This window comes from Belonocnema kinseyi, chromosome 3 (genome assembly GCF_010883055.1).
Source record: "Belonocnema kinseyi isolate 2016_QV_RU_SX_M_011 chromosome 3, B_treatae_v1, whole genome shotgun sequence".
NCBI classification, from domain to species: Eukaryota; Metazoa; Arthropoda; class Insecta; order Hymenoptera; family Cynipidae; genus Belonocnema; species Belonocnema kinseyi.
The window spans coordinates 79,509,961-79,525,312 of NC_046659.1; the positions used below are offsets into that span (position 1 = coordinate 79,509,961).

Below are 15,352 nucleotides of genomic sequence, written 5' to 3' on the forward strand. Positions count from 1 at the left end.
TTTATTTTATGTATATAAAATTTTTTTTTGCCTTGATAAGGGTGCTGTATGAGTGCCGAAACGTTGGTGATTATTACATACATTTTTTTTTTTTAATTGGGATTTGATAATGGAGCGAATAAAGAGGACGAAAGAAATAAATAAGAGAAGGAAGGAGATGTGGTTGGTTGCCTTCTCGTTTTTCTTTCCTCCTTTTTATTTTCGTCCAAAGTAAAGATAAATAATTTTCTTTTCTTCTTTTTTTCTTTTTTAGGGAGAAGGGAGGGGGAGACTTGTTTCCTTTTTATTTTCCAGATTCCAATGGGAACATTTTGTTGTGGTTGTCCAAATTTGGTCGTTGTGGTTCTTGATTATATTTTCAAGAATTTTTTTTTTCATCAATTTGATTATTGGACGTTAAAAAGGGATTTTACTTACGTAAGTAGCTCGTGATCGACGGAAGCTTCTGAAGGAACTTGTTGGCAAGCCATTAATTGTTCTTCCATCACTGTCACAACCTGAGAAGAAGGTTCTAATTTCCTACAGTCGTCAGGAGCGATATTCTCCTGAAAGATAATTTAGAAGTCTATCATTTATTCGAGGCTCCTGAATAGATAAAATTATAATTACACTTCTTTGCGTGACTGTAGCAAAGCAATGATTTCCACCGCTAAAAATGTGTTTGACGACGCAGTCCTTGCCGAAGGGACCCGAGCAAGGTTCTACTTTAACAGCAAAAATATCCGAGGGCGAGAGCCAGGGTCCAAGAACAACCTGTGGGGTTGCTATGTTTTTTTGGCAAACTCGAATTCCCAGCTGACCAGCGGCGCTTAAACCCCAGGCATAAACTCTTCCGCCTTTAGGAACCAAGGCCAGTGTATGTTGTCTTCCGCAGGAAATCTAGGTATACATTGTATAGATCATCAAAAGTTAATCACATTAAATCAGGACGTCTATTCAAATCCTGGGAAAAAATTCTCTGACAATTTCAGGTTTTTTCCAGGTATAATTTTTCATAGCATGGAGCTATCTAGATACTTCGCAATATTTTCAAACGAACGGCTAGAAAAACTTATAAAGTTTCGCGAGTTTATAATAAATAATGTTTTTTACAGCTTTTAGGAATTCAATTATTATTACAAGATGTTCATAAATATTTTAGCACGATCGATTAATTGAATAACACTAGAAACATAATTAATCGTTTTTCGAATTTATATCTGAAGTCCATGTATTTAAATAATACTTTAAACCAATTTTTATTTTATGTACTTATATACTTGAAATTCAGTGCATATTTTGGCAAAATTAATGTGGGTACTGTATCAAATTTAACTTAAACCGCTTAAAACTCCTAACTTTTCAAGTAAAACTTTAAATTTTCAAAAAGATAGACAAAATGTTTAAATTATCGACTACAAAAAGACAAATTAAAAAGATCAAGTTTCAACCAAAAATGGAATAGTTGAATTTTAAACAAAAAGATGAATTTTCAAACAAATAGATAAATTTTTAATTTAAAAATATCAGTTTTCAACTAAAAATGGAATAGTTAAATTTTTAGTTACAAAAATTAATTTTCAACAAACAAAAAAAACAGATTTATTTAAAAAAGATATATAATTTAACTTTGAATCGAGTAGCTTTATTACTAACTAAAAGTATAAATTCTTAACTGAGATGATGAATATTTAGCTGAAATACTTGAATTTCCAACCAAGAAAAAGAATGTTCTACCACAAAGACGATTTTTTCAACTAAATACATTATTTTCAAAAAAACATTTAAACTATCGACTACAAAGACAAATTTTCAACAAAATAGTTGAATTTTAAAGTAAAAAAGATCAAGTTTCAACCAAAAATGGAATAGTTGAATTTTAAACAAAAAGATGAATTTTCAAACAAATAGATGAATTTTTAACTAAAAAATATCAGTTTTCAACTAAAAATGGAATAGTTAGATTTTCAGTTACAAAAATTAATTTTCAACAAACAAAAAAAATAGATTTATTAAAAAAAATGTAATTTAAATATGAATCAAGTAGTTTTATTACCAACTAAAAGTATGAATTTTCAACTAAGATGATGAATATTTAGCTGAAATACTTGATTTTCCAGACCAGAAGATGAATTTTCTATCACAAAAACGATTTTTTCAACAAAATACATTTTTTCAACAAAACGTTTAAATTATCGACTACAAAAAGACAAATTTTCAACAAAATAGTTGAATTTTAAACTAAAAAAATCAAGTTTCAACCAAAAATGGAATAGTTGAATTTTAAACAAAGAAAAATGAATTTTCCACTAAAATTATCGATCTTTAACTGGAATGGTGAATTGTTAACCAACAATTAAATAGTTGAATTTTCAGTTAAAAATAATTATTTAGCCAAAAATATGAATTTCAAACTGAAAAGATTTAATTTTTAATTATCATTTTCCAGTGGAAAAAAAATAATTTGCGATAAAAACAGAACTAATTTTCAAAGAAATAGTTACATTTTCAAACAAAGTGATGAATTTTCATCTAAAAGGATGAATCTTCAACTGGAATAGTGAAATTTGAAACAAAAAATATGATTTTTAAACTTAAATGATGAGTCCTAAACTAGAATCATTAAATTTGAAACGAAAAAATTAATTTTCAACCCAGGAGATTAATTTATACCAAAAAAACAGTTTTCAACCAAAGAGAAAAGAAAATTTCAACAAAATAGATCATTTTTTAACCAAGGAGATGAATTTGTAATTAAAATTATAAATCTTTAACAACAAGAAATTAATTTTGAAAAAAGAGTAAGTTTTAACCAAGTAATTAAATCTTTATTTTGAAAATATGAATTCGGAACGAAAAATGTAATATTTGATATTTTAAGCAGATAAGATTTATATTTTTAATAAAAAACAATGGAATCTAACTAAACAGAACAAATTTTCAACCACATACTTGAATTTTCTGTTAGAAAATTGATTTAAAAAAATAACTTTCAAACAAACAAACAAAAAACAGTTAAATACAGTAATATAAGGCTACTTTACAATTGTAGAATCGTTGTAATTCAATTTAATATCGCATTTAAAAAAAAAGTAATTTCGTATCCTCTAGATTCGCTTAAACCCTTGGGACTCCGCACGCCCTGATAATCGAATTTGTCCCGCGTGCGGTCCTCGAGACCGCATTCACGTTTTACACATTTCAACAATTTCTAATTAGTTTTATTTACAGTATGAGCATTTAATGAAGTATTTTCTCTTTTTAGGATGAATAAATAACCAACTTAGAGTATTTGCTCAACTTTATTAAATAAACTTTGAACGTAATGCAAATTTCGGTAAAACATATTGTATAAAAATCTTTCTGCTTGGAAAATTGGACCAGCCTCACGAGAATCATTAGCAAATCGATTCTCAAGACAAATTAGAAGAAAGGGAACTATATAGGAGCTGTAAATTCAAAATCAAAAGAATAATGCTCTTTCAATTTTCATTCTTTTTTTCTTGAGCAAGTCTTACATGTGGTAACAGTTGTAGAATGTTTTCTACGTGCAAATTGCTTACATTCGCAAATTGTTCACAGCGAAAGAGCAGCGGTTCAATTCAAACGGTTGCATAGCAACAGGACGAGGGATAGCAGGAGCCGTGCCGCCCAAATCTAGGCCGTTACGAGTACACATGAAATTAACGAAAAATGCGGTTCACGGGACCGCCGCGCGGAATCCTAAGGGTTAAGAAGTTACTAAATTCATGCATACTTGGGTAACTATGCTGCCCATAAGTTCGACGACTTGGCGAGGAAGAATTTCGTTACTATAAGTTCCGTGACCTAGTTGGCCGTACATGCCATTACCACAAGTAAATACACCACCATCCTGAAAAAAGAATAATTAAATTTCTGGTAATCAATTTTGTGAATGAAGTGAATGTAGTTCTAAATATCTACCATCGTTAGAAAGACTGAAAACTCTTCACCACAGGCCATATATCGAACTCTAGAATTTCTTAAAGTCCGCAGCTGAGTTGGAAGAAACCGTTCCGTTGTGTCATTCAAACCCAACTGCCCAAATGTGTTTCTACCCCAACCGAATATAGCTCCTGAAATATTTCAATTATTACCAAACAATTATAAACCTTTATTCAAATAATTGTATGATTTTTTAATATATTAAATATACGAATTTATATGGGTCATTCCAAACATTTTATTTTTTATTCCAGCCAAAATTCTGTTGTGAACATGGCAGCTATTTAGCTGTCGACTTTTTTCCTGATTGAAGGTGCTTAAATATCCTCAAAAATAATATATGAGACTTTTTGTACCAATAATTTATGTGCTTGTTTTTAATTTGATTTTTTTGTAAATTTCTTTTCTTTTGAAACTTGCATAAAAAAGGCAATTTATGAACGCCTTTTAATTTAAATCAGGGTGGGCGTTTTAATCGACGAACTAAATACACGGTCATTTCCCGGTTCGCAAACATTTTTCATGGACAGTGAAATTAAAAAAATGAAACACTAAAGCTACAAAATTTTCCACTTGAGGTAATAAAAACTGAGCTTTAAATGAAAGCACTCAAAGTGGAACTGTTAAGTTTTGAACTTTTAAAATTGAAAAGATAATTTTAAATTTTTGCATTCAAATGTTCAATAATTTACACATATAAAATTGAAAGTACTAAAATTTTTCAATATAAAAAAAATACAAAGCCACGTTATCATTTTCAATGATCTAAATTAAAAAATTAATCAATGAACTTTAAAATTTTCAAAATGATATAATTTTAAGGAATTTTAAGCTAGAAACATCAAATATTGAAAAATTGAAAAAATTTTAACTAAACACTTCTTAAATTATAAATTCAATTATTTTCTTTTTAAATAGTTTAAACATTCTTGGAAAGCTTAAAAATTTTATTTCAAAATCTTGAGAAATCTAGAAGTTATTTTAAATTTAAAATTATTTTGGAAATTTTTTCAGAATTTCTAAATATCTGTCAAAATGAATTGCATTTTTTCTATAAATTTCAGAAAATCCTGCAAATTTTAGAAAATTTCTTTACAATTCAGATGCATAAATAACAATTGAAAATTTATTATTTGTAGTCGAAATTTGAGCAATTTTAAGAGATATGTAGAAGTTTTGAAAATGTAAAACTTGAAAGGATAGCCTAATATAAAACAAAATGTAGATTTTTGCAGATTTTAAACAAAATAATTATATTATTTTCAAGAATTATGAAAGGCTTAAAAAGAATAAAAACATTTTCTTAAGATTCCTAGGAAAATAATTTTTTTGATCTTTTTAAAACTCCTAAATATCTCTTGAAATTATTCAAATTTTTTCTACAAATGCCCATTTGTAAATTATACAAATTAAGCATTTTTCAAATACAATAATTCAAATTGTAACGTGCAAAGTTGAAAGGCTCTTCGAAATTTTAACGATTCCAGGTTTTCTATGTCAAACAATTCAGTTCAAGATTCTTTGCTTTTAAATATTTGGTTTCAATTTACTTGGCTTAAATTAAAATTTAAATATTGCTAAATATTCAATAATTAATCTTTTTTTAATTATAAATTTAAATTGAATTAGTTAAAAATTTAATATTTGGGACTAAAACAATATTTTAAATTTAATAAAATCCTTTAATTAAAAATATATTATTATGAAGCTATTTTTAAGTTGAAAATAGTTTATAAACTTTCAGTGACACGTTCACATTTGTTTAATCGCCAAGACTTTCAAATTTAAACCGTTTAAGTTTTAACGTTAAAATCTGAAAATTCTTAAATTTTGAACTGGTTTAAAATCGTTTTGTCAAATCATTTTTGTTCACTTTTTATCACTTAAAGTACAGACAAATTTTAAAAAATGTATTTATTTATTTAATAAAAATGTTTTTCATCCAAAATTTTCAACATCAGAGGCTTTTATTTTCTATTTGATCAAGTCTTTCAGAAAACATTTAAAAATTCTTTAAATTAAAAATCTAAGCTTAGACTGTTAAAATTGAACGTGGACAAATTTTTTTTTTACAAATTTGTAAAATTCCCGTTATAAAAAAAAATTCACTGTCATTTTCCGGGTTTTTTCGGTTTCCCGGTCCAGCGGCCACCCTGTGAATGACTGAATTTATTCCTTTCAGAAAGTAGTTTCAGAAAAAATATTTATTATATACGTATGTCATAATTTTAAAAATTAAGGCTCTCCTAAAGTTGTCTCTAAATTAACTAAATTTTAGCAAAGTTAAAACAGAAGATTATTTCTAATTTTCAAGTTCAACCATCTTAATTTTGTATAAACTTAGAAGGTATATTATACTAAACAAAAACTCATAGAAATAATTTTGTTGCAGTCTATGCTTTTCTCCGAGAAAAATATTGAGAAGGCTAAATATAAATTCATACACACAATGTTGTACAAAAATTCTTAGACGCTTTTTGGTACATTTTAATTTTGGAGGTGTAGTGAATTTTTGAAACCTCTATTTTCACGGAGTGCATGATTTGTTCTGAAAAATCTTGCTTTTGCAGAATCTCTACTAAAATTCTGGAAAGAATTTCTCTGATATTTTCAGGTTTTTTGCCAGGTATCTCTAGATTTTTCCCATTATAATTTTGTATAGTGCGGAGGCAATCAAGATTTTGCATTTTTGTAAACAATCGGATTGAAATATGTACTCGAACATGTATACGACTTCAACTCACACCAAAATTTCAACAAGATAGTTTAATTTTAAACCAAAAAAAATGAATTTTTAATTAAAATAATGAATCTTTAACTGGAATAGTCGAATTTTTTATCAAAAAGATTCATTTTCAACTAAAATAATGAATCATTAAGTACAATAACCAAATTTTGAACAACAAAATTAATTTCTAACAAGACAGTGTAATTTTCAACCAAGTAGTTAAATTTTAAACCAAGAAGACAACATTTCAAATGAAATTAGGAATAATTAACACAAATAGTTGCGTTTTCAACAAAGTAGATTAATTTTCTCTCAAAAAGTACGAATTTTCAACTAAAAAAAGTTTCAAGCAAGCATAGAAAAATAAAATTTTCAAACAAACATTTTTAACTTAAAAATGATGAATCTGTAACTTGAAAAGATGAGTTTTCAAAGAAGAAGATTAAGTTTATTATCCAAAAAGAAGAATTATCAAGGGAAATGATATTTCAAACAAAAAATATTTTTATTTTAAATGAAAATCAGTTGAATTCCACGAAAAAAAAAACAGATTTTAATAAAAAAATAGCATAATTGAATTTTCAGTTTAAAAAATTATTATTTGACAAAACAGTTAAATCCAGTAATATAAAGCAACTTTTACAAAAGAAAAAATACACTCTTATAAAATTTTTTAATTAAAATTGAAAAAAATTAAGCACGCTATAGAAAAAATTCCCTGGTACAAAAAAAATTCCTGATATTTTCGGGTTTTTCTAGTTCTTGTCAAAAATCGAACTATACCTTGAAAAGTATGCATCCCCGAGAAAAATATTGCCCAAAAAGAATTCTGAACTTATTAAATCACAGATTTTTCCTCTAAAACATTTCTTAATATGCCATTTACCCTACAGATATTAACGAATTTAACTTTTATTAAATGGTAATAAAATTCCTGAGAGAATTGTCGAGGTAAATTTTGGCAAAAGGTCATCTTTTTATAAATAACAAAATATATAAAATATGACCATTTTTTTCATTCGACTTTCTCAGTTGTTGTCAATAGTGCAAAAAGTTTTACAATTGCCGGAATTTGATATATAATTTGTTTCGTAATATTACTGTGATGGAAAAGTTGTATTCGAATAACTATTAATAATAATATGAACAATTGCAGAATTTGGGTGTATTTGGACGAAAAAGTTTTTTTTTCGGTCAATACTTCTACTTGGCTAACACGAGACAGTTTGAATACTAAAAAAACACTAAAAAACCAATTTTATGATTTTTATAAACAAATTTTATAGCAAACTAAAAAGTAGGACATTTTTGTACCTGAAATTTTTTTTCAGTGTTGATATATTTAATTATATACATTATAGTAATCATATCGATCACAAAAAAATTGTTATCGAATTCTTTTATAAGCCTTTTTCAAAAAAAAAATTTGAAGAAAGGAGTCAAAAAATGTTTTAAAAATAAAAATTGCTTTTGTTTCGAAAAATATTGATTGTATAGAAAAAGTTGACAATAAAATAGTTTAGTTTTTAAAAATCCTTAGGCCTGTCATAAAAGTGTATCATGAAAAATCAACACCTTTCTTGATAAATTAAAAAAAATACCAAGGAACTTTTATTTTCATTTTGAAAATTAGTTTCACTCTTAAGCTATTGACTACTTAAAAAATGTTGTTGGCAATATTTTTTCCATGAAATGCATACTTTTCAAGGTATATTTTGGTTTTTGACCCAAATTTAAAAAAAAATGATCGTGTTCATCACTTTTGAACGATTTTATCGGAAAATAATTGTTTCTACGCAAACTATTGTACACGAAAAAAAATTTTTGTTTACGAAATACACACTTTTTCTGGAGATTATTTTTATATAAAACCAAGATCTTTCCTAGTAAATCATTCCATACATGTTATGTTCAATATCTTTCTCTAAAATACTTTCTGAAACGAATAAATTTCGTTATTAAACTCTAAAATCGGTTAAGAAAATGCCTCTTTATGCATGTTTGAAAAGAAAAGCAGAATGGAGAAAAAAATCACTTGCAACCGATTACAGAGAATCTTTGGAATGGCTCATACTTATATTTTACCTGATTTTGAAACGACTAGACTATGATAACCACCGCAGGCTATAAACGCGATTGGTATCCCAGCTAAAGAAGAGACGAGTTTTGGTTTCAATTCTTTCCTTATCCCTGGACCCAATCCCAGCTGTCCCTCCTTATTCGAACCCCATGCATATAGTTCACCATTATTTGTTAAAGCCAAAGTGTGTTTCAAACCACAAGCAATTTGTACAACCACACTTGTTCCTAAAGCTTTTATCATCCGAGGCACTGGTTCAGCAAACGAAGAAGAATCTAAACCTGCAAATTAAAAAGGCGCATTCAAATCTCCATGATTTTCCTCTCTTCAAAAACATAATATAACGAAAATTTGGAAATCTCGATTCATTAAACAAAATATAAGGTCTTTTCCAGGTTTCCAGCTCAAGAAATCATGTTTTTCCAGGTCTCCATTTTTTTAAAATTAAATAACCGTTAGTTATACATGTAAAAGATGAAACATTTCATTTTTTAATGGCCAACAATTTCAAAAAAAGCAGAATCATAAAGAAATTCTTAATTTTTTGCGAACTCAAGTCGTCTTTGTGAAATCTTTGGAAATATTTTTATACATATTTGCAATGTCTTCGAAATCTTTAAAATTGCTTCATTCTTCGTGAAATTTTTTTTAATCTTTTGGAATCTTCCTGAATTCTTTGAAATCTTTTGAAGCATTTAATAGCTTTGTTAAGTCTTTTAAAAATTTTTTGAAATCTTTATAAATTCTTTGAAATAATTGTAAAGTCTTTCCTAAATCTTGTGTATTTATTTGAAATCACTGGAATATTTGAAACTTTTGTGAAATATTCTGACATTTTCTAAAAAATTGTGAACTTCTTTAAAATCTTGGACATTTTTTGCATTTTTGCATTTTCGCGTACTTGTACCCTTTTTGAAATATTTGAAATTCTTGAAATCCTTATGGATTCTTTGAAATATTTGTGAAACATTTTGTAATAATATTTTTTTTAATATTTTAAAAATTGTAAAAATTTTTAAAATTTGAAAATTTTTAAAAAAATTTTAAAATTTGATTTTTCAATCTTTGCGAAATCTTTTGAAATCTTCTAAAGAAATTTGAAATCGTATAAAATCTTTTGAAATGGAATTGAAATTGAATTCAGAATCATTAAGGTAAATTCAAAAAAGCTTCGATGAAATTAATTAAAATTTGGTTGAATATAATGGAAAAAATTTAAAAACCAAAAAATTTCCCTCGGATTTAGTGAAATAGGAGTTAACAGAATTCAAGGGCGAATCCACCAGAATTTAACTGAATTGAAAAAAGTTTAGAAAGTAAAAAAAAACAATAAACTCGATGAAATTCATAAAATTTCAAGATGAATTTAAAAAATCGAATAAATTGATAACAGATCAAAAATATTTAAAAAATGCATCGAATTTATTCAATTTGGAATGAATATAAACGGGACGAATATAAACAAAAATTCAAGAGAATTCCAAAGAATTTGAAAGAATTGAAAATTTGATAAAATTTACATGAAATCAAGATAAATATAAAGTAAATCAAGTATGCAGATCAAAATTTTTTAAATCGAAAAAAATTGTATGGAATTCAGATAAAAGGGAGTGAATAGTGAAGAAGAATATGAAAAATTTATGAGAATTCAAGGAAAATTTTAAAGCCAGGCTATATTTAACAAAAATTGTAATCCAAACAACATCCTTTAAATTTCGTAAATTTCGAGAAATTCAGGGTGCATTCCACAGAATTTAACTGAACTGAAAAAAGTTCAGAAAATAAAAACATAAAAAAACAAATTCGCGCAAATTGAAAACAAATCAAAAATATTTAAAAAGTTAATATAATTCATTATATTTGAAAATGAATTGTGAAAAAATAAAAGAAATTTTTAAGAATTTTATAAATTGCTTAAGAATTCAAGGTGGGTTTATATATTTCAGGTTGAATTAAAAATGAAAAGAAATTCAAGAGAATGTCAGAAAATTCCAAAGAAGTAAAAAGAATTCAGGATGAATTAATACGAGATGAAGGTGAACTGCAAATTAATTCACAAAAAATTCAAACTGCTCAATTTATTTCCGTAAAATTTGAATTAATTTGGAAGAGTTCAAGGTAATTAAAAAAACGCAATAAAATTTATACGAAATCAAGTTATATTAAAAATAACTCAAATAGAAAAATATTTTAAAACCAAAAAATTTGATTGTTAATTTTAAAAAAATCATTAAAATGATTATTATATTATATAATTCAAAGGAACTTCAAACTACTTCAATGAAATTCATAAATCCTTGGGTTGTCAGTAGCCCTGTAAATATATCTTGGGAAATTAAAAAAATATTTGGCCAAGTTTTATGAACTTAATATTGATCTCAATTCTTATAAGTATATGTTAAAAAAGCAAATCAAATTTTAATGTTTAAAAATAAGTGATTATAGACCTTCTTAAATTCCGACAAATTTATGCTAAATTTAAGTTTCTTTCTAAATTTAATTTCTAAAATTTTCAAGTATTTATTTTTCCTTCGTGAATATTATTTTATTATTTTGAACAAAATGTAACGTCGAGAATGCTTGTCAAGTATTAATTATTTCTACTATTATAAAATAAAGAGTTTTTTAATGTACCTAATTGTCCTTCAGTGTTGCAGCCCCAACAGTAAACATTCCCCCATTCGTTAACAACTAAAGTATGGCAAGCACCACAAGCTGCTTTTTTAAAAACAAAGGCTTCTAATCCTGGAATGTGCTCTGAAATTTAAAAAAGTTTCTCAGTTTAAAATATGAACTGAAAAATATCTGATCTCGATACCGTTTAATAAATATCTTGTTAATACCTAATTTTTTCTTAATTTCTTTCAAGTGCCCGAGTTGTCCAAAATCATTATTTCCACAGGAATAAATTTGTCCATCTCGAGTAATAACAATTGAATAATTTTCACCACAGGCAACTAAAATTAATACACTTTTAGGCATAAAAGCGAAGAAGAACTTAACGAATCTGATAAATCACAAAAATTATTACTCTGTTCGACTTCAGTAGCTTTTGCAAAAATGACCTCTCGAGGGATAAGAATATTTTCTTCCTCGATTCCACCAAGTCCGAGTTCTCCGTTGACTGTGCTTCCCCAACAAAACATGTTTTTGTCCTCTTCTGGCGGGGATTGTTCTATCAAATTAAATTCACTATCCAAACGACGTTTCTTCGACCAGTTAGCCTGAATATTTATTTATTTAAGTCGATAAAATACAATTTTTTGTTTGGCAATATTTTTCATTTTCCCTGACCATTAATATTTGAAGATCAAAATTCTAACCTTGTAACATTATTAATATTCTCAAGGCTGCATGTAATTTAGTTGAAAACTATGAAAAAGTGACGTATTATTCAAACAAAAAATGACCAAAACTAAATACTAATCTCTAACCCAAAAAGTGACTAACGTGCATTGATAATGTGACTAATTTTCTTTTAAATTTAAATAAATTCAAAAGAATTCGATTATTCACTTCGAAACATTTAGTTTGAAATTAATGTTGAAAAATACAAAAGAATTTGGTAAAATGCCTAAGAATTCTATGAAAATTTCTAAGACATCCGGGTGAATTAAAAAGAAAACATTTAAAAATCCATTTAATTGAATAGATTTTAGTGCATTTTGAAGAATGGAAAATTTTAAAAGAACTCTAAAGAATTCAAACGAATTAAAAATAATTTAGGGTATAAATGAGAAAGAATTTAGAGTGAATTCCGAATTGAAATAAATTGAAAATAATTGTAATTAAAAATATTCTATTGATTTCAGTAAAAGAGAACTTAAGTAAATTTAAAAAAATATCAACAAATAAAACCAAAGAATCAATTATAATTCGATTGAATTTAGAGGATTTTAAGGAAAATGAGATTAAATTAAATTCAGAAAAATCCAAAAAAATTGTAATTTTGAATAGAAAAATGTAAGGGAATGCAAGAGAATTTGATCAAACTCCTGAGAATTTAAGATGAGTTTAAAATACTTCATGGTGAATACGAAAATTATTTTGTTTTATATCTATTAAATTGAGTAGAATTTAGTGAATTTAGAAGAATTCACGGAAAATTTAAAAAAATGCAAGATAGTACCAAACAATTCAAAAGAATTTAAAGGAATTCAATGAAATACATCAGAATTAAAGGTAAGTTTCACGGACTTCGGGGTGAATTAAAAAAAAAAACATTGAAAAATAATCCGTTGAACTAAGTACAATTTAGTGAATTCCAAAAAATTAAGAAGAATTCACGGAGTTGAAAAAATTCAAGAGAATAACGAAGAATTCATAAGAATTTAAACTAATTTCGAATACATTAATAAATTATTTCAGTAAAATTATTTCAGTAAAATTATTTCAGTAAAATTATTTCAGTAAAATTGGAGTGAACAGAATTGTGGGAAAAGTCAATGAAATTTAAGGGAATAAAAAAAAACTCGAAAAAAAAACAATGATCTTGATAGAATTGAAATGAATTTAGAAGAACTCAAAGGAATTCGAGAATTCAAATATTAAGATCAATTCGAAGAAGTAAAAAGGATTCAGGATAAAGTAATAAGAATTCAGGGTGAATTTCAAATGGATTTTGAAAAAAAATCAAAATTTTAGAATTGATTTCGGTACAATTGGAGCGAATTGAGCAGAATTCAACGGAATTCAAAAGAATTCAATGAAATTCATACGAATTAAAAATAATTTAAGTGAAAGAAACAATCCTCTAAAATCGATAGGAACTCAAGATTAAATCCAAATTAATAAAAATGAATTGCAAACAATGTTTGAAAATCTCTTTAAATTTTGAAAACTTACAATTATATTTCCTGAAATTCTGAAAAATTGATTAAATATCTTCGGAGCTTTTAAAATTCCTTAAAATCATTGAAATCAGTCAAACAAATGATTTAATCTGTTGAAAAGATATTTTTAAATTCCTTGAAACATTTGATATCCCTTCAAACTTTTTAAAGCTTCTGAAAATGCTTTGGAATTTTTTGAAATACCCTAAAGTATTTCAATTCCTTTAAAATGTTTTGTAAATCTTTAAAATTTGCAAAGTTCATGAAAACTTCTTGTAATTTCTAAAAGTACTCTAAAATATTTTAAAATGTTCTAAATATTTTGAAACCTAAAATCTGTCAAATACTTTGGAATCGCCTCCAACGATTGAAATCTAATAAAAATACTCTAGGATATTTCAAATCATTTAAAATATTTTGAAATTCCTTGGAATTAAAAAGAAATACTCTTTTTTTTTAATTCTTTGAAACCCCTACAAATTATTTAAACCGAATGAAAGTTCATTGGAGTCACAAAATCTTTTAAGATCTTTAAAATATTTGGTAGTAATCTGAAATATTTGCAAATCTTTTAAATATGACGAAATCCCGAAACTCTTATCCCGAAACTCTTGCGAAATTCTTGGAAATTATTTTAAATATCATAAAATCTCGTGAAATTTCACACTTGATGTTTCCTGAAATTTTGGAAGAATAAATACTATGATAACTTTTACAATCCCTTAAATAATTGAAATCCTCGGAAATCAGATAAGATCCCGAGAAATAATTTTAGATATCCTAAAATGTTTAAAATCCTTTAAAATCTTTCGAAATCTTTTGAAATCTCTTGAAACTTTAAATAGCTCTTGAAAATGTCTTGGGATTTTTTAAAATTCTTTAAGACCTTTGGAATCACTTCAAATTATTGAAGTCTATTAAAAATTCCTTGAAATATTTTTAAATGTCCTAAAATCTTTGAAATTCTTTCAAATCCTTGTGAAATCCAGGAAAATGTATTAAAATACCTTGAAGGCTTTTAAGATCCCTTAAAATCATTCGAATTCTCAGAAACCTTATAAAATGTCCTAAATCTTAAAGATCCCATAAAAAGTTTTGATGGCCAGATTGCCACCCATTGGTTAGGCTGACTTTTGAATGAGCACATAAGCTTTTTAATGGGCAACGTATTTTTATTCTTGAGACCCATTCAGCAGTGATTATAAATGCGTATTTTTTGAATGAAAATAGTTAATATTATTTACTAAAAAATTATTAAATTGACAACTTTGAAGTAAATCTTGATATACATATTCTGCTTTTATTTATAGACTATTTATTTTCAGGCATTTTCATTGATTTTGTTGAATATTGTATTTCTTATATATTTGCATCACACGACATCTGAATGTTAAACATTTTTACTTTAATATGGCATTTTAAATATTTTCGTGGCAACTTCAAGTAAAATACAACTTAATAAAGTTAATTATTTGATTTTTAGCTTAAGAAAACAAATTTTAAAAGATACCATATCTGTCAAATTTTTATATTATTTTTAACTGGAAATTGGACAAGGACTCTATTAATTCAAAACATCCAAATAAGACGCACTTTCTATATTATATAGCATACAAACTGAAGTTGTTCTTTTCATTATCATGTTTTCATGTTTTGATTATGAAACTTCACATTCGCATTCAAAAAAGCTATCACTCACGTTTTATTTGATAAAAATTATCTTTAATCAAAATGCCGATATTGAAATCTTAAACATTTGGATGTTTG

At 26.2% G+C, this 15,352-nt stretch overlaps 1 protein-coding gene across 12 annotated transcripts in view; it reads right to left on the minus strand.

The window, feature by feature from the left end:
* Positions 1-15,352, minus strand: part of LOC117168928 (probable E3 ubiquitin-protein ligase HERC4) — a 39,174-nt gene that overhangs the window by 19,896 nt on the left and 3,926 nt on the right. For 9 of the 12 annotated variants that reach the window (XM_033354899.1, XM_033354905.1, XM_033354901.1 and 6 more), the window contains 8 exons: positions 11,785-11,977; positions 11,597-11,710; positions 11,388-11,510; positions 8,759-9,034; positions 3,925-4,076; positions 3,737-3,853; positions 610-879; positions 418-545 (listed from right to left, as the gene is read on the minus strand). In XM_033354899.1, coding sequence (XP_033210790.1) covers positions 418-545; positions 610-879; positions 3,737-3,853; positions 3,925-4,076; positions 8,759-9,034; positions 11,388-11,510; positions 11,597-11,710; positions 11,785-11,977 — 1,373 coding nt within the window. Of the gene's footprint in view, positions 1-417; positions 546-609; positions 880-3,736; positions 3,854-3,924; positions 4,077-8,758; positions 9,035-11,387; positions 11,511-11,596; positions 11,711-11,784; positions 11,978-12,076; positions 12,095-15,352 lie in introns of those variants that run through there. The other 3 variants (XM_033354909.1, XM_033354908.1, XM_033354906.1) reach the window with 2 other exon arrangements.